General features: G+C 38.2%; 1 protein-coding gene across 3 annotated transcripts in view; it reads left to right on the top strand.

The window, feature by feature from the left end:
• efna3a (ephrin-A3a) overlaps positions 1–20,410 on the top strand; it is an 82,169-nt gene that overhangs the window by 35,974 nt on the left and 25,785 nt on the right. For all 3 annotated transcript variants that reach the window (XM_056740823.1, XM_056740820.1, XM_056740821.1), the window contains exon 2: positions 19,809–20,110. In XM_056740823.1, coding sequence (XP_056596801.1) covers positions 19,809–20,110 — 302 coding nt within the window. The remainder of the gene's footprint in view (positions 1–19,808; positions 20,111–20,410) is intronic.

Below are 20,410 nucleotides of genomic sequence, written 5' to 3'. Positions count from 1 at the left end.
GAAATCTCAAACAAGCATCAACATTTTATTTCAGTCATTAATTTGACTATAATTTCAATGTTTGACATGGCCTTAGTCGGTCAGTATTAAATATATAAAGGTTATATTTTCACAGGATGTTTTTTACGCGATGATTATATGTAGAAAACAATACATCACAAAAATGACTTTAGCTGGACTTTCGCAGGCAGGTACTCATTTTGTTTTAATTTGTAATCATCTGGATAAATTGAGAATCAGGATTCTTTGGTTTCAAACAGAGATTGCGATACTTTTACTATTCTGAATGACGACTAAAAGTAATACATCATTGGTTCTGACAAAAATTTGTCTATTTAGGTATGTAATATTTAGGGCTTTATATTATTACATATTTTATGGTTAACCTACAGTAACTATAGTGAGAACATTTTTACAACAAATATAAATATACAACTAAAGTGGTAATTTTTTAAGTTTTAATTAAGATGTAAAAGTTTAAATTCCTCAAAAGTATTAATACATTTAAGTTAATTCTATATGACATATTTCTACACTAAAACAAATTACTACTTGCAATTTATCAATTTGTCTGAAATCTACACACTTCTTGAAGATGTCTTTAAGAAACACACACCTGTCAACCGTTCAAAATAACCTGAAAACATGAAATGCTGGGCAACTTTATGAAAAGCTCTTATTGCGCAGCTTCTCTAGCGTTCACACAGTAATATAGCGCCACACACTCTCATTACTGTATGTGTTTTTAACACTGACATATAAGCACACACTCGGATTTGTCTGCACTACAAACTGCAGTCGGTAAAGTTTGTTTCAAACCTGTCCGGTTAAGATGTGAAGCATAATCAGAACAATGTAACACAAACCCTGAAAGCTATCATAAGAGCATTTTTGTTGCTAGGCTGTATTTACTTTATGATGGTATGTTATTTGGTTTGAGATTAATTTGGGCAGACTGAGAGATTGTGAACGCCTGTGTCTCGTCTTCTGTGATCATTCGACACAGAAACAATGATAGTGTGTGGTTGAAAAGACATCCATTCATACCTAAGGATGATAATGCTTTCTCTGTTTGGGCTGCAGCACCAACACAGATTTAGGCTTTATGATTTTAGTGTAAATTAATGGACACATGAGAATCGTTTGTTTTCATAAATGAGATCGTGTGGGTGTTTGAATCAAGATCACAATCTTTTAACAATTAATCGTGCCGCTCTACAATCATTTTATAGGGGTTTTCTTTCCCCTTTAATTTCATTTTTTCATCCTGCTTGTCTTGTAGAATTCCTTTAACTAATACAAGCCATATTTCTTAATAGTTTTGAAACTCTAAACTGTCAGTAAGCTTTTCTGGTTATTTCTGGCTATGAACTTCAAAGCAGTTGAAAGCCTCACTTTCAGTATATACTTCAGTACTGTATCAGAAGCTAAAAATAGGCAAGTTTTGAACATGTCCCACATGTATTGCTTCCGACAGAAAGGGTCTAAATTTATGGTAGGAAGAAGAATTCTAAGCAGAACTTTTTAATATTATGCAGGTTTTCTTGAAAGGTGTTTTTACTCACTTTCAAGCAAGCCTAAAATTTAATTTAACACATATGCCTCATACCATCCTACTCAAAGATACTCAAGCTGTTTATTTATGTTGTAAACAAAGTATTGATTATTCATTTAGGGTTCAAAATAACACTTTTCAAAGTCAGTGTTTTTCTCGCATCTGTCACTTGCCATATGTCGATTATCACTTCTTTTATTTGGTAAGCAAATAAAGCAAAGTTAGGCATTTCAACAGGATTTGCAAAGGTGAATATTGCCTTAAAAACATTTTTTAAAGTCAAAATTGAAATTTCTCATTTTAAGGCAACAACAACAAGAATAAAAAAATGTATCAGGAATAAAAAAGGTTTGATTTTGGATGGGGCGTTTCACTGAAGCTATGATAGAGTTAATTTCGATGAGGTACTTCGAAGACCTTTGCTTGGAATATCTAAGGATGACTCTCAATAACATGGTCAAATGATTTTTAACATTATTTAGAAGATAATATTGGAATATATTGCATGAAAAAATTAAGCGATTTGTATGCTCATTGGACAGAAACTTGACACATTTTCCACTGAAATTCTCATTGGCTCAACATGTCATCATATTTTTCTTTGAGTTGATTTCATTTTTCTCCATGAAGGCTCTCGTTATAGTAAAATATTCATTTAAGAAATTCATTACAGTGAAACGGTAATTTTCACTAATACTATGAATTCTGAAAAAAAGCATGAAGGGATTTAAAATACTAAGTGTGGCTGAGACCCTTCATTTAGCTAAATTAAATATGATTCAAAAATGTATCATTTTTCTTCTGGTTTTGAGCTGAAAAATGACCTGAATTGTTTGAATAGAATAAATTAAATGGAATAACACGATTTTTGCACAGACCAAAAAGTGAAGGTAACAGGTGAGGGGACAGAAAAGCACCTCAGAAGCATGAATGAGCTGTAGAGGGAGGAAATGGCACGGAAGATGCGTCAGCACGATGAAAAGAGGAAAAAAACGACGAGCGGAACAGAGGTGAAAGATGTGGCCGATCCACAGGCTGGTGAGAGGAAGAGGGAATGCATGGAGGGCGAGCCAATCATGTAAGAGAGAGAGGGTACGTTGTCAAGGGAAAGAAGAAGAGAGTGAGGGGTGAAAAGGAGAGAGAGGAGGAGTGGGCTGTTGTTTTAAGATCAGTACGGATGAATGCGTTCCCGCTCTCTGGGGAAGAGGCCCTGCCGTCTCTGGCTGTCACTCCACTCGTCTGTGCCGGGCTGCGGAGCGGCTGGGGGTGTAGAAGAAAGAAGGCACGAGACTGTGATTTTCAGAATTATTTGGCCGTGCAGTTTTCAGTCTTCAGAATTTGGCAACCGCCACAATTTTTTGTGCCTGGAATGTGCAGTTTGCTGCTTTGCGATGTAATTTGTGCCTAATTATAAGAGCTCCATCAATTAGAAGCAAAGTTAAATGTGTGAAATGGTGATTAAATTGGACTTCGCTGCAAAGAGCTCATGCATAAAAGTTTTCACAATGAAGTAAAGCTGGTAAATACAACAGCATTTTAATATGTGCCCTTGGTTGGTACAATAGATTAGTGAGGGGTGAAGAAAAAAAGCTTTGCCTTAAAGGGATAATTCGGCCAAACATTCATATTCTGTCATGAATTACTCATCCTCAACTTGTTCCAAACCTGTATACATTCTTTGTCCTGTTGAACACAAAGAAAGATATTTTAGAATATTAGCAACTGAGATTTCTGGGGCACCATTGACTTCCACGGTAGAAATAATTACTTTATTATTTTTTTGTTCTGTTAAGCATAAAATAAAATATTTTGCAGAATTTAGTAAATCAAACAGTTCCAGGGCACCATTGACAACCATTTTAATGCTAGTCAATGGAGACCCAGAAATCTCAGTTGCCAACATTCTTCCAAATATCTTCATCGTTTTCAGAAGAACAAAGTAATTTATACAGGATTTAAAGAACTTGAGGTTGATTTTCATTTTTGGCTGAACCATCCCTTTAAATATGGATATTTCTCTTTTGAAATACAAGTTTTATATGAGACCCACGAGACGTAATTGACGTCTAACCCAGACTGGCTGTATCTGAATGTAACCTGAAAGTAACAAAAATACAGTTTTGGTCTTCTCACACAAAGCTGTCATATGGCTTCAGAAAACTACACAGACTACTTTTATGGTGCTTTTTGTGTCTTTTTTTAGTGGTAGAAAGCATCCATCCCAATTTACTTTCATTGTCACGTCTCCTTTTGTGTTGCGCCGAATATCCATTGTCTGGCAAACTGTAACTTTAAAACTTAAATCGTTCTCTCGACGTGAGGACACCAGACATACAGAGGGCACGCTGTGTGTGTGAGCTGTTATTATCTTGCGGCGGTCATCATCGCCCATCAACCAGCTTCGTGGAGGTTCACCCTTCACCGTCTCAGTCACCTTCACTCTCTCTCTATGTACCTTCTCTTTCACCCTCAATCTTTCGTTTCTGCCCTCTCACCCTCATCTTCTCATCTCATTACACCTTGCACTCTCTCTTCTCCTTTCGAGTTTCATCTGCTCCCTCTCTCTCTCGCCTGTTGTTCAAGTTTACCTGCTCCGTCTCTCTCGCTGTTTTCCTCTTCAGAGTTTGTCATTTTTCATCTGCCTCTCCCGCCCTCATCTTTGTCCTCTCTCCCGGCTCTGATTCCATTCATCATGTCCGCTGTGGCCTCCTGGTGAAGGTTACAGGCACAGAGAGGAAGGATGAAGAAAACAAGAGGGTGTGAAGATGACCTCACAGAGGCCTGAAATCTCTCCGCCCGTATCTGCCTTCCTCCAGACGCTCGTGGACGCTTCTCTTCATCTTTCTTCGTGCCATATTCCTGTCATTCTTTCACACTCGTGCGCTATGAGGAACCTGAAGGGAAGATGACAGGTGTCTGTCAGTGTGACTGCAAGCGATGACCCGTGTCTGTGGTGGCAGGAAAGGCGTGCGTTTTTTTTACCTAGAGAAAGTCACACAAAGGCTCTGCTCTTAAACTAAGCCAGCTGCATCTTGGTCTACTTAATCATTAACCGCGATACTCTAGTCAACACAAACATACTTGGCAAATACTCAGATTGAGTAAAATAGTACTGTTTTAAAGGTCGATTGTATGAAATTTAGTGGCATCTAGTGGTGAGGTTGCAAATTGCAACCAACGGCTCACTCCATCCCTCCCGGAAGGATGGTGGATGACACAGAACTAAGATGTCATCACAATTTCGATTGTTTGCCGAAGGTGATGTATTTATTTAAACACGCACTGTAGAGTAGTTTGTCCTTTTATTTTGAATTTCATGTAAGTGGACAAAAGGTAGATAGAAATGTTCTGAGGTAATAAAATCATCACGCTTCATTATGTAAGGTCTTTATACCCCTCTGAATACATTGGATTTCTGTCAATAGATCCACCAATAAAATACACACAGCACCTTTAATTGATCCTCAACTATTTTTCTATTAATAATTGTCTGTTTGGGAAGCTGCGATCTGTAACGTTTTTGTTGAAGATTAACAAATATCTGCAATGTCAGTTTGATGTCATTTCGCAACCCATGTAAAGTACGATGTTATGTTTTAAACTGATGGCTTTAGAGAGACAGACATTAAAAATCGCAGCTTAAATGAATTTAATAGATTAAGTCTTTTCGTTTATTTTCTGTTGCATGCAATGTTTTCCCCGAATTTGGCCCTTTTGATCAATTTGCCTTCTTTTAACACGTGTACCTGTGCTGCCTCCATGGACAGCTCTCTGTGTTTTGAAACGGAGCAAAAGAGTCTCTTAAGTGTAAATATAATAATAATATAGAAATCTAATATTCTCGCAGTCGATGGAGCTCAAATACAGATGCCGGAGCCCAGCACAAAGCAATTAAATAAAGCACTGGTTTACATTACTCTCAATTTGTTTCAGAAAAGGGGCGCTCACCTTAATAAATTACGTGACGGCTGTTTTTCTGGAGAAGTAATAAGCCGTAATAAGGCGAACGGGAAGAAAAAAGCATTGGATTAAAAAGCCATTCACCATTGATGAACGACAATCACAAACATACACCTTTTGTGATGTATATTATAGTACTTTGGAGCATGAAGAAAGCACATTATGTGTTTTCAATATTTTCAGCTCACATGCTAAATGTGTTATTAATTTATATTTGTCTATCGTGACAAAAAAATGATGTGACCGATATCTCGCACATTTGCCCTTTATGTCAGTCTGTTGTCCTCGTGGTCGCAAACTGCACAAAGTTGTTTAAGAACCCGCTGTTAGCCCGTCCTCCAGCACAAACGCTGTCTACTCACCCGGGCAGCTGCGTGGTAAATAACCCTAGACGTTAAGTCATTGGTTCCATCATCTAAATTAGCAAACCATTCCAGAAGTGTCTCTGAGCACCTTGAACATTCAAACAGGCGTGGATCAAGTCCTTATTTTAGTCGTCTGTCTGTCTGTCTGTCTTGTGGAATTGTAGATCTAGGCCAAGACTAGGATCAGTATAGCATGTTCTGTACTCACAACTGCTGACCCTCTAAATATTGCCATATCTGATTATATAAAACATGACATGACAGGTCACAGAAGTTGTGTTAGTGATTGATGTTATTTACACAAAGTATGAATCATCACAGATGCTATTTGCACTGCATTTAAAAAAAAACTAACATAGATTATTTGTAGTTTGTTTAGTAAGCAAAATATACATGAAGATAATAAATATAGCGCGTTGAAACAAAATGACTCTCTCCTCAGTGGATATGGGTGAGAATATTTTTTTTATAGCTTTGTTTTGTTCCACCATTGGTCTGTAACTGACTGTGGTCCATTGCAATTGACACCACATGTAACTTGAATTTATTCGGCCATTTCTGTCTTTTAATGAGATTTGGAAAGGATTTAAACCATTGTTTTCGTCATTCCAACTAGCCCGTAACCTTTAATGGTAACATTTTATTTAAACGCCAATGCCAATTTCTATTACAATTTGGGGAGTGTGAATTTCCGACCCTGGTGCCAGGTGCTGAAGTAAAAAAACACATCAGATAAATGTAAAACTAATTAAAGGGAAAGTTCACTCCAAAATAAAAACTCTCTCATCTACTCACCCTCAGGTCATTCCAGACCTGTATGACTTTGTTTCTTCTGAAGAACACAAAAGAAGATATTTTGAAGAATGTTGGCAACCAAACAACATCGACCGACATTGACTTCTATTTTTATGGACATATAAACCCAGTGACAATTATTAAAATATCTTCTTTTAAAGAAAGGGATTTTGAATGACAAAAGAGTGAATTAATGGCGACACATTTTCTATTTCTCTTAGTCGGAAGCTAACGTAGCACTGGAGAGAAATGACATGCTGTCCAGCAAAGCATTTAGTGTATTACATTTCAACACGGTTCAGCTTTAATGTTTCAATTTACTCTGAGTTCTCTCTCTCTCTCTCTTGCACATGCATTAAAATAGATGGGTGTTATCTAACGTAAGACACGTGACCTCAAACAGGGGGTGACTCTGCATGCATCAGTGCTCAGACAGTCTCCTTTAGACTCTCTACACACTCCTGCATACATGAGCAGGTCCAGTTCCTCCCTCTCACTTCTTCACCCGTACGTCTGCTTTTTTCTCCCTCGCTCTCTCCTCGCAATACTAATCACTCTTTACACCAGCAGTAAAGATCTCTCCATGCTGGTAAAATCTCTCTGACTCTTATCTCTCTGAAGGTCATGACCATTAAACAGCCAGCACGTTTATTATCAACATTCTCGTTCCCACTCTCATTCTTTTGTGTGTTTTCTATGCTCACCTAAATGTCTTTTGTCGTCACTGCTAAACCATTCTCAGTTTCTTTATTTGCTATGTGTTTTTACATAGTAATGCGTTTCTTTTGACTACTTCCATAAATATCCCAATAATACAAGTACTTATAAATGCTATGGCAAGTCTACATTTTCTTTGAAATGTTTAATTCCCACAGTACCATTTGTGTTATTTCATAGTTTACATGTATTTATTATTCTTGACCATGTCTTCCTTCTCCGTTTTTCTCTCTTCTTTCTTGTCCATATCTGGAGACATGCTGTTTCTTTACATACAACTGAATTTCCCTCCGTCCCTGCGCTTATCTCCTCCGCTTGTATCTCTGCCCGGTTCCTGTGGACCACAGGCTTCCCTGTATCTCTTTCTCGTCCTCTAGCTGTCTGTCTCTCTCTCTCTCTCACCCTGTCGCTCCGCTCGGTCCCGTATTCCCCGGTGTAATGAGGGATGGTTGTGTTGGGCCGGGTCAGCGCCTCTTCCTTGCTCTCTCTTTCCAGCTCTCTCTTTGAGAAACAGTATAGCAGAGTTAGAAAAGGGAGATTAGGCACATCAAACCGCAGTAGCCTCTGTGCACACTGGGCAGTCTGGGTATTTTTAGACGACTATTTCACATTCTGCGGCTCACACAGATTGTGCATGCACACAAACCGAGAGAAAGGTTAACCAGCATGCCAGTATGCTGAAATATACAAACACACAGCAAAACTTCCCGTGGCGGGCACAAACAACTATGTGTATATGAGTGTGGCCAGAGCCAAGTGAACACGCACCTCACAGCATTATTATTTCTTTGGCTTGCTCTCATTAGCTCCGTTCCAAACCTTGTAAACTTGTTTACTGGCTACAGGCAGCAACCTTATAAGACGGCATATTGTACTAACAGAAATGAAACCTCTTAAGGGATTCAGGAGTCTATGTATGCGTGAATGGATTGTTTACAAAAGCTTAAAATGCACACAAATATTTTCTTTATAGATTGTAACTATTATTGAAGCTGCAATCTTGTAGAGCGGTTTTATTTCCCCGATTTGCAATGGTAAGCCTAATAATATTTATATGTTGCGCTAGCGGGTCGGATTTTGCTAAATGTCTGACATTATTTCAACCCATGTAAACCAAGATAAAAAAGTGAACTAAAATACATTTTATTTAATCACACCTAGGACACTTCCTTAACTTATTTAAAGTGCTCTATTTTTACACATTACTTTGTACTAAATATATAAAAAAGAAGTCTTCAGTACTTCTATTCATGGTGGTTTAAAATAGCACAGTTGAGTACACTTAAATCTTCTTTAATTCATTTCCTGTATATTAAGAAAACCGAGCATTTAAAATACATTTAAGTGCATTTTAGTGCAATTTTTTCACATGGAAAGATAAGTACTTAAAACAACCTGTAATTTTATGTTTCTAACAGAGAGGCAAACATTATGAATTACTGCTTTAATAATATAATTATGATAATAACTTCATGTAATAAATTATTAAATATAATATAACATTATAGGAAAATAACTTAACATATGAATGTAATCTAATTCAATAATATAATCTAATTATTATCTATATAATTTTCCAATTTTGGTATCTAATTTAATTTATAGTCAACATCCATCATTTTTTTTTGGTGCAGTGCATTCTGGGATTTCTTTCTCTACTTTCATATGTTTCCTTTGGATAAAAGTCTCTGCTTAATTCGTAAATGTGTATGTGCTGTGCTGGTCTTTCAGCCTGGTCAAGCTGGTATTTTGTTTGCCCAAAACTCCTCTAAAATGGAACCCAACCTGCCGAAACTGAAGACCATATTAGACCAGGCCCAAGCTGTTTGTTCAATAGGGTCTCATTAGAAGGACACATGATGCTGTCTAGATAGGCAGCTCATTAGGTTTTGGATCACAGCTATTGTTTGACAGGTGGGACTGTCAGTACGTAGAGTAATTAACACTGATTAGAAGAGCTAACGGTGCTTTCACACATTGTGTGTGTGTTTTTGTTTGTGTGTAGCACACCAGCTTTGAGGATTGTTGTCTGGCTTGTGGTGCGAAAGTGAAAATGGGCTAAGAAACAGCTGTGGCTCAGGAAGCGAGTTTGTATGGGTTCGCCCGTGTGTCATTTGTGAAATTTCATTTCTTTGCATATTGTCATTTCCTCATGTGCAACGAAAGTCATTCACACCTCCTTAAAACACACCTGCATTGGTAAAAGCAATAGTTCACACGGAAACGAAAATTCTGTCGTTCTTTAGTCACCGTTATGTCATTCCAAACCTGCATTACTTTCTGGAACACAAAATTCGAAGCCTTTGTGTAAATACAGCCTCTAGTCACTCTGAAAAGTCATATGGGTTTGGAAAGACGTAAGGCTGAAATGATGACAGATATACCAAACCCACCACGACTCTGACAACATGTGCTAACATTCTGATTTATGTCTTTCAGTTTGAAACGGTTCTTCAGATTCCTGGCACTGATTTAGAATTGTGATTATAACCCTATGGCTCACGGTTCTATAGTAAGCGGGTCGCTCGTATGCTCCTGGAGGGTCTCGAGCGAGGCTTTACCGGAGTTACCTGATTAGCCCTTGAGCAAGACCCGATCTCCGAATTGCTGTGTGGTCTCTGTTGGCTCCTGAGCTAATAACCCATTTTCCAGGTTCTAGGGTGTGTACATAAATGTCTGTACACACACTGTCGCGCACACATGCTTTCTCAAACTGTAATTGTCACCGAAATGTATCCCAACCGCCCAGCGCGTGCCGAGGCTGCTGTTTGATGTGAACATATACGCTCAGGGGGCGGCAGTCATTTGCCGCGAGCAAACAAACATATTGCGCATTGCAGCAGCTGCTGGTGTAGAACGGCCCACGCAAGCTGCGCGCTTTACTTTCGGCAGTCTGTGAATTTATGGTCCGTTTATGGTTTAGTAGCTTGATTCATTGCAAAAACCGAACGCTAATGCTCTTGGCGAGTAACGCTTCAGCCCCTGAGGTTCCCCCTCGGGTGTGGGCGGATGACAGCGCGCCAGACAAGGATTCACTGTCGACGCCCACTCACACCCGCTGACACAGGAAAGCGAAATGTTACATTAATCATCGAAAGTGTGATTCGGAGGCATCCCGCTAGTCTTTTATTCCTTTATATTTCATTTTCTCTGTTGCGTGCTTACAGAAAGAATGTCAGATGCAAATTCACGCGCGACTGAATGCATTTTTGCCACTTTGCATTGACAGCCACAGTAGTAGAAAGACAAAAAATGATTTTGGGTTATGGCATAAATTTGATCCTGGTGTTTCTGAATGAGCACCAAGGATTTTAACACACGAAGCCGTAGCCACTAAGCCACGGCTCTGACATGCGAGGAATCTTTTTTAATGCGTTTGTGGATTTTTCTCCTCATGATGTTTGCGCACAGGTAAATTTAGGCATGAAACCTATTTATGCCAGTGCTTTGTTAGCATGCAGAGCGAACAAATTAATCCTCTGGGATATGTAAAGCAAAGTATCTTTGGATAGCTTCCCAAGATGTCCAATGACGCCTGTGATAATAGGACAGGGTTCACTTTTAACAATGAAGACACTCCCTACACTTGGCTGTGTTCTGGGATTCGTTTGGACCCAAAATCTCATTGGCATGGTACATTTAAACATACCAGAATGTGACATGAATATTCAAAGGTGGGATACTAAGTTACAGAGGTTCTCATTTGTCACAACTTGAATTCGAGAACCCTCAGTCAGTATTTATACGAGAAGTGAATGTAAGAAAGATCATTCTTGATTGAATTATGATCTACAGTTTAAAATCGATTAAAAGGACAAAAAAACGCATTATAAGAAATGCACATGTAATCGAAATTTACAAAGCATAAGATATTTGCTGAAAATGTACAATCTTGTTGAAAATATTCTTCTAGTAAGGGAAGGAGAATCAGAATGAGTACAGATATAGCCTGCGTTTAATCTAAATACTCTCTCGAGTGGTTTTACTGAAGATTATTGATGCAGACAGTTGAAGTGAAGGAAGCAGCCATACAAATGCATTGCTGAAGCACCTTTTCATTAATAAAAATAGCCAATAGTCTTTCGTCGCAATGAAAAAACTATAGAAACCATCACAGAAGTTCTATTGGTTTCCATTCAAATACATCTATGAACCATTAGCTTTTTCCAATAAAACAATTACAAAATGGTGAGAAAAATGTAAGACTGTTATTTTGAAATGTATGCATGTTTAGTTGATCTTTTAACCTTGCAATTACAATTTCACAACTCCACAAAACCCTGATTTTATGAAAACTTCAAAAAATCTAAAGTTATAAAGTGGACAGATACACCCTTTAATCTATAAAATTTGGTTTGACCGGCCTGCAAACCTTGGCTAATTTACAGCTCCATTTCCCGTTTAGCAGGAGACTAAGAGGAACAGTTTTACCCCTGACATTCCTTACCACAGGAGCTATTAAGATAAATGGCCTCTCGCCTTTCTCGTCGCTTTCCAACTGATGAAAGACATTGACCTTCTGATGGGTCCTCTATTTGATGTGAACCTGATAGCACAGCACCCTCTCTTCAGCAGACAGACCCTACATTTATTCCCAGAATGCCTTTGGGAGGCAGTTTGATGTAATGGGAGTTATATAAGTTAGATGTCTCGGTAGAGCTGGGAGAAAGAGGGAGGTGAGGAGAGACCGAGCGAGAGAGTTGGAAATGGTTGTAAATTTTTAATTTATATGGTACAGCACAGCAGCAGATGGTTTGTTCTACCCCATCTCACCCTCTGTATCCAACCGACTCACACCGGAGCATCATCACAGCACACCCGGTGTGTGTCCGTGTGTGTGTCTATGCTATTGTGTGCAAAGTGTAAATAATTACTCAAGCTTTCTCGTTGGCTGCTCTACCTCAGGGGTGTTTGAACGGTTATTTTAAAAGGCTGGTTATTTTTACGATATGATCAAATATTCATGGAGGATAGAGGCCTTCTGTGACGCAACGTTCGTGCGTGTGTGTGGATGTGTATGCATGATCAAACATAATTATGAAGAATAGGCACATGAGATACGGTTTACTGTGCATTAGCTTAAATCATATTAACATGCAGTTTATTAAAAATGCTCTCAAGGGTGTGCATGTTTATTTGTTTGTTTATTGTTTGCCATTGATTAGACGAGGAAATGAAGAGAAGAAACAGGAAATAATTTATTTAATGCAATAAGGTCACAATGAAGGATGGGTTTGAAACTGTGTTTCCGTCTCGCACATGACGTCTAAGGATTCAAATTTACATAATTCCAAATGAGTATAGAATAAATAACTTACATTATAGGGGATTCTAACGAAAACATGTCCAGGTCTATAGTTCACCTCAAAATCGAACAGAATGCATCAAGATGTCGAACTCTGATTTTTGAGAGTTTATTTTTTTATCGTGAATTTGTCATTTTTAGATTTACAGTTAAGATTCACTTAAGAAGGCTGTTTGGCACCTGTTTTTGTGCTGTGTTGAACAGTTAAAAACGTATCAAGAGACATGCAGATGCAGATCTTTACTTTTTTTTGTACGACCATACTACAAACACTTAAAATACTTAAAAATATCACTTCTGCCATCGTTCACCCTCCTGTTATATCAAACCTGTATGACTTTTTCTTTCTTCCGCGGTTGTTCGGTTACCAACATTTTTCAAGATGATATTGTGTTCTGCAGCAGAAGAAAGTCATACAGGTTTGAAATGAAAATAGAGTGAGTACATTATTCCCATTTTTGGGTGAACTATCCCTTTAACAATTCTCTCGATATAAAGAAAATCTTATTTCACATCAAAATAAGCCCCATTGACTTTCAGTAGCTGGAATAAAAAATACAACGGAAAGTCAATGGGGGCTTATTTTGAAATTAACTACTCCTTCAATGCCCTAAAACTAGGCTTTTTCTTCAAAAGACAATTTGTAGTTTGATTTTGGATTTGGGTTGTGAAATATTATCCAGATATATTCACCACCCTCGCAAGATTCAGGATCAATATTTTACTATTATATAAAAATCGTTCTTTTCTACCATTGAATCATGAGGCGTGTCACAGCAGAGGAGAGCAAGAGTTAACATTAGAGCGTGAAGAGAGTGACGCTTCCCCATCGTACTGTTGACTTCAAAGCGAGCGCTGCTCACTCTCAGCTCTTTGAACAGAGACAAGTGGGTTTACTGTAATTTGTCTGCCAAATAAAGCTCTCGGTGATGTGTGTCTGAACGCGTACTGTAAGAGCTCTGCTGGGAGAGAGAGAGAGATCTTAATAGACCTAAATAATTGATATACTCATAAATGTTTGATAATATTGATTAGCATGTAATTGTTCACACACCGACATCTCTAGTCTACAAGAATTGCTATTATGTTGATTTGAGAGTCTCTTAGATGTTGAATAGTGAGTTTTGTGTTTCACTTGTAAAGCACAGTGGGAGGCATAAGTGTTCACATTAAATGATACAAAAATTAATTAAATCTTGGAAATCAAGTTTTGGGGATTGAAAATGCAAGAAAAAGCTTGTTTCATCTTGAAGCATGTAACATTGTTCAGGTTTTGTGTAAACTGTAAAATCCATGCCAGCTTAAGTGCATGCTGTCAAGGACATAGCAAATAGTACAACGTTTTGTACATTCGTATTCGTTGTGCTAGTAATATAATAAATTGATCAAATAATAAATTGATCAAATAATATATGTATTCAAATCTGTTTGCCCTGACCTCTGAACAAGTCACCCCCACTTGTACATGAATCCCGTAAAATGCTTTAAATCCCCTTTCAAGATGAATCCGATATGCAAAATGAACTGGATTTCAAGTTAAATACATGCTATTCAAAGGCTTAGTCGAGCACACAGACGCTTCACCTTTTCAATCTCACTGAGAGGAGTAAAGACGAGCGAGAGTGAGTGTTTTTCTGTCTGTGCCCTCCATGAAACGCTGTGCAGCGATTTCTTCAGAATGAAACGTGTCAAGAGATAAGACGCCAGTGTTGTCGTATGCGCCGAAATGAAAAGCTTGCCTATTGACTCTCACACACTTGCAGCTTGTGGAGTGGGCGGTTTTATTGTGAAACTTCATTCATTACTTAAGTGTCTAATAAAAGCACTTGCGGGTGTCTATTTCAGTACTGTAAAGCACTGCAGTTTGTATAATATGTAAGGAAGTACAGATAGAGATGCCCTAGACCTTCAACCCTAAAAAGTTAGTTGTTAATGGTAGAAAAGAAAGTTTAGATGTGGAAAATACAATCTAATCATTCAATAAGCAGATTCATTCCATTTTGACAATGAATCATTGTTCTTGTCTTAAAGAAAAAAGATTCACATGCTGGATGGGAACGTGTTTCTACATAAATTGTAGCAGTGGATAATATATCATATCATGAACAAGATGAACGGTTATCAGTGTATGAATCAAGCTCGCTTATAATGCCGACAGTTTCTGACATGCATCAGTTTTTACGTCCCTGTATGTGGGCAGAGACAAATCGCAGTATTATTAACTTCATCTAGCTTTCAGTATAATGCCTCACGGGAGTCTTTACTCTTAAAGTTGCTGCATTGCATCACTGCTCATTTTCTTAAAGTTAACTTTGCTTGAGTTTGTTGCCTCTGCTGATACAGTTAGCAGTCAGGGTTGGGCTAGTTAGCAAGGCCTCTCGATCTCCTGCTGGTTTTAGCCGTAACAACACCATCTGGTTCCACCTTTTTCTTCTTGGACAAAGTGTATATTCTGACCAAATGTGTTTTGCAAGCAACACAAACATCCCAACCATGTCATCATATTATAGTACTGTAAGTTTAAGTCTAAACTTGAGTTACTTTTCTGTTGTTATTTGTGTCAGGAGTTGGTGCTGGGCGTGTTCCTATACTTCTGTCAGCCAATCAGATAATGTTATTTTCGTACAGTTCCTGATTGGTTAGTCATATAGTGCTTATTGCTCAATTTGAGCTCCTCTATAGAGTACCACAGAGATGCCGTTTTATTTTGTAGGCCAACCCGGAAGTTAGCGCCGCACTGGTTCCCTCAACCAAAACCCTATGCATTTTTGGAAGATCGCAAAAAATAAGATATGTGATTAACAACGGTTTATGATGTTTACAAGTTTTGTCTATTAAGAGATTATTAACACAAATTAACACAATATATCCCATTTTTGAAGCCTAAATACAATCAGCAGAAGTAAAACACTAACACGAGGCTATAAACAGACTCGACCACAGTCGCTCGATATCAACACCAACAAGCCTCCGACAACTTTTCAAACGTTATTATAAATGTGTTTCCTGGTAAGTTACTACTCCGTGATTGAATCCCCATTCATGTTTCTAGAGATGTTGCATCATGTCGCATTATTAGTGAGATTTCTATGCGCAATGACGTTATAATCGGTGTGTTTTTTGTCATAGGTTAAAATGTGAAAATATATAGAGCTTTTGTTAACCACGGATCTTATTTCAGGCAATGTACCAAAAACCTAGTAAAAAAAACATTGAGTCTGGCGCAACGGAACCGGAAGTGCTAAAATGCTAACCCGCTTTGGGGGTTTGCATACAAAAATATCTCATCTCTGCGGTAATCTATAGAGAAACGATGACACGATTCATGTCTTCTGCACCAACCAAACAATTACCTTTGACATAAATAGAAAAGCTTCCTATTTTTGGGGAAATCTGAAAGCTTTCTCCAGTTATTATGTAGACCTTCCTAAGATTCACCCACGTTGCATTGCCAACAGTTGCTGCCAGAGGTCTCATTGAAAATGAATGAATTCTGTCTGTTCCCGCTGTGAATTGTGGTCCGTGTGAACACTGATGCCTTAAAATGCTTAAATGGTTTTTAGGGATACATGATGGTTGAGCTAATAGCAAACAGTGCGTTTGGCATTGTACCTAAAACGTATTCATCCAAGATAAAGGCCATTTCTGTGGGATCTAACCGCAGGGTGTTTGAGTTTAGATTATGTACAGAAGATACTCTAGAATCTTCTTCCATTTCTGTATCTCACTTTCTCTCAGATGGTTTAAATCCCAAAAAGCAAAGTGTACACAAAGCTGCAGTTTACTGTGTAGGCATCAACTAAACAAACTAGTTTGAGATTGATATTGGAACATTCCTAACTTTGTCAAAGTTTCAATACTGTAACTGAATGCTTGTTAGATGTTGTGATGTATCTCTTTAACAGTCACTTATAGCACGTTTTGCCTTTAATACTGAGAATTTAAAGTATACATCTGATGGCGTACTAAAGTGTTCGATTTTACAAGGGTAAACAAAATGTAAATGGTAAAATCAAGCAAACAAATAGCCGAGAAAAAGCGAACCGTGCGATCTGATATCATTATTTACAGATAGTACAACAGAAGCGTTGTTAACACTGAAGATTTACCGTCCGTCTGTTCGACCGCCAACCAAACAGTCTGACTAATGATGTTGTCATTTCCAGTCCTGTGAGAGAACTATGAGTCAATCATCCCCGACAGACCATCATCTGAGCAACAAAACTACAAGTTTAAAGTTCTAACACTGGAAAATTTCTGTAATGTGTCTTGATGGATGAATTTTGTACGACTTTAGCGCTGATGCATTTATGCTGGCGGCTGTTTATTGCATCCTCGCGCGATTATTAGCAGGATACATCACCTCTATCTGAATCGCCTCACCTCTCTCTCTCTCTCTCTCTCTCTCTAACACTCTCTCTCTCTCTGCCTTCTAACTAACAAGGTTTTCCTTCCCACCCAAAAGAGAATGATGATGAGACAGCAGAATGGAGGAGTGAGAAACAGTAAAAGCCATTACTCCATTTTCACACTTCAATACATGTGCACATCCCTGGGGAGTGATCCATCTCTCTCTCTCACTCTTCTGTATCTCTCCCTCCCTCATTCACTCTCAAATATATAGATAGTTGCATAACAGTACACCTATACAACTGCTGAAGTAGCCTACCCATGTTCATTTATTGAGTCTCTTACATCCTTTACTTGTTCAGTTACACAGATTAAAAATTGTGTTTTCAGCAGTTTTCTGGATCACAAAAATATAAGCTCATTAAATATTAAATAAGTGCACCCTGACAAAAAAAAGTGTCTTTATTTGTAGGATGTAGAATGAAAGGTGCTGTTTTGTTTGTTCTTGTTTTTGGAATACAACGTATGAAACTGTTACATGATAGATTTTACTGAAACTAGTTTCTCAAACTTTAGGCTTTGTAAACAGCATGATAGAGTCGAGGGAGTGCTTTTTCTGCCAGGTATGGGTTTGGACTTTCTTTGGTGTGTTGGGTTTGGAGAGGGATGATGGTCTAGTGCAGTCTACTGAAAGAAAAAACACATTGTACAGCTTTTTTATTTTCGGAAACATCACTGGATGTCAGATTTAGTCAAGTTTGGGTTTTGTCATCAAAATATTCCTACACTACCATTTCAGTTTAGTGATACATTCTTTATTTGCACTTTTGTAACATTTAAAAATAATAGTTAAGAATTCAAAACTATGAAACAGAATTCGGGAAAATATGCAGCAACCAAACTGTTTTTTAATCAAGGAAATATTTTTCAAGTAGCATCATTTTGCCAAAATTACATCTTTGCACTTTCTGGGCATTCTCTCAACCAACATTACATGTAGCCAACCGGTCTTGAAGGAGTTCCACTGCATGCTGGACACTTGTTGGCTGATCGTCCTTCACCGTCCTATCCATTATTTACAATAATATTCAGATATTTCATTTATTCCATTTGATTTCAGTCTACGGAACTAATCTCACATGTTTAAGCATAAGCTGTCAAAAAAACCACATTCGGTGGGACTTCAAAACTACTGACAGGTAGTGTATGTAAGCCCGCACGTTCAAACATCCTCTTCAAAAGTGTGTCATCTACACCCCCTTATCAGTTCTGTGCCTTTTCTTTCCTTCTCAATCCTTTGTTTCCAGCACGCTCATTTCATCTTTCCAAACTCTTTCATCTTCTCCTTCTATCATGTTTGCTCCCTCTCCATCTTCCTAAATATAGAAGCTTTGAAGAATCCCTCCCCAAAAAAATTCTTCATTCTGTGTGTGTGTGTGTGTGCGCGTGTTAGAGAGAGAGCGAGTGAGCATTAATCAAGGATGTGATTGCCATCTGTCGTGTATTGATAAAAGGCTAAAAAAAGACATTGATTAAAGAAAAAATGCAAATCTGAAATAATCTGCAATTTTTAAGGCCCCCTCGGACCATAACCAAGTGGCCACGGGAAGAATTATAAGTAAAGTCATGTATCGTAATTTAGCATTCTTTATCCTGTCTTCTATTATTAAATATTTGGTGAAATATGTTTTTTGCGTTCACAAAGACACTTCAGTACGTCAAACAGTGCTTGCTTGCATCTATCAGCCAACGTAAAAGCATAATGCATTATTCCATAACCGTGACGTACACACAGTACTATGTCTGCCTTGAAGTTTCTGTCAAGTTTCTAGACTTTACTATAAAAGGTCTAAAAAGAGGTTGCAGGCATGCAGGAGAAGCAAAGACAGCGAAGACAAAGATTTGTGATGTGAGCTAAAGGGGACAAAACTGAATAGTGTGCATTCGGAAGCAAAAAGTAGTAAAGAACAAATGCGAGAAGAAAAGGGGTTAGGGGTGGATGTGTGGAGAGAAATACAGAAGTAGTGGGTGACATTTATGATCCTCGTTTTGTAATTGAATAATAATCTCCTGCGGGACCTGACCCAGAAGCGTGCCAGCGTGTGTTTGCACGCTTTTCCGTGTGAGCAAGACAAAGAGATCCAAATGAGAGAAATGAAACACTGCCCCCTATCGTTTGATCTGTGACTTACACATCATAAGGATGAATAATGGTCCGTTTTAATACTTTGACAAAGCATTGAAATAAAACTGCTTTTCCGCTCAAGCAGGACTTGTACATTTTGGAAAGGTCAGTGAGATAAATCAACCCTCTCTCTTCCTGCTCTCTGTCTCTCTTTTCACTTTTCTGTGTCATTTACAGGCAGTCGACAAGAAATGTCAGTTGCTGTCGACTGTACACGGTTCTTACTGGTTCTTTATAATGTTGGCATGTTTTCTGCATGCAAAGAATACCCAGATGACCAGCCAAATGTGCTTAAACATGTTGTATCCCACAATGCAACGCACTTCACTTGACCTTACATTTTCAGATTGATAGATGAACCGGAAGGTCTAACGGACTGTGATTTTTTTTTGTCAAATACTTGCCTTAAATTACATCTTACACTTTTATTTCTGAGATGATATCTGATCAGAAATCCTTTTAAATAAAGTTTTAAATAGTATTTCATTGAACACATTCATTTTGATGTCATTTGAAAAACGAAAAACATTATATTTAATCTTTCCCCTTTATGTCTCTCTATCTCTCTCTCTCTAGTTTGCGGAGGGAAGGCTACACCGTACAGGTCAGCGTAAACGACTACCTTGACATCTACTGTCCGCACTATAACCAGAGCCAGCGGGGGTCGCTGGACCGCGGCGTGGCCGAGCAATACATTCTTTACATGGTCAGTTACCGAGGCTACCGCACCTGTGACCCGCAGATGGGCTTCAAACGCTGGGAGTGCAACCGGCCACACGCCCCCCACGCGCCCATTAAATTCTCAGAGAAGTTTCAGCGTTACAGCGCTTTCTCGCTAGGGTACGAGTTCAACGTGGGTCATGAGTACTACTATATATGTGAGTATATAATGTTATTCAGTATCAATTGATAAACTAATAGAGACATTCTAACATTAAATTGTTTTACTTGAAAATCAAAATTAAATCATGTGCTGTTTTTTCTTGGAAACGGAACAGAAATGTGAAACATTTAGTAAATATACTTTTTTTGAGCTCTCACACAAAGCTGTTTAATAGCTACAGGTGATTTTAAATGCTTTGCAAGAATCATATTGAGCTTTTTGGTCCTTTTACAGCTGAAAAGAAGGTGAACTTATAAAAAAAGCTGTAGGTTATTCACAAAGTCTTTTTAAGTTC

Source organism: Triplophysa dalaica, chromosome 25 (assembly GCF_015846415.1).
Source record: "Triplophysa dalaica isolate WHDGS20190420 chromosome 25, ASM1584641v1, whole genome shotgun sequence".
Taxonomy (NCBI): domain Eukaryota; kingdom Metazoa; phylum Chordata; class Actinopteri; order Cypriniformes; family Nemacheilidae; genus Triplophysa; species Triplophysa dalaica.
Note: the sequence above shows the minus strand (reverse complement) of the source record. Positions and strands in the feature narration are given on the sequence as shown.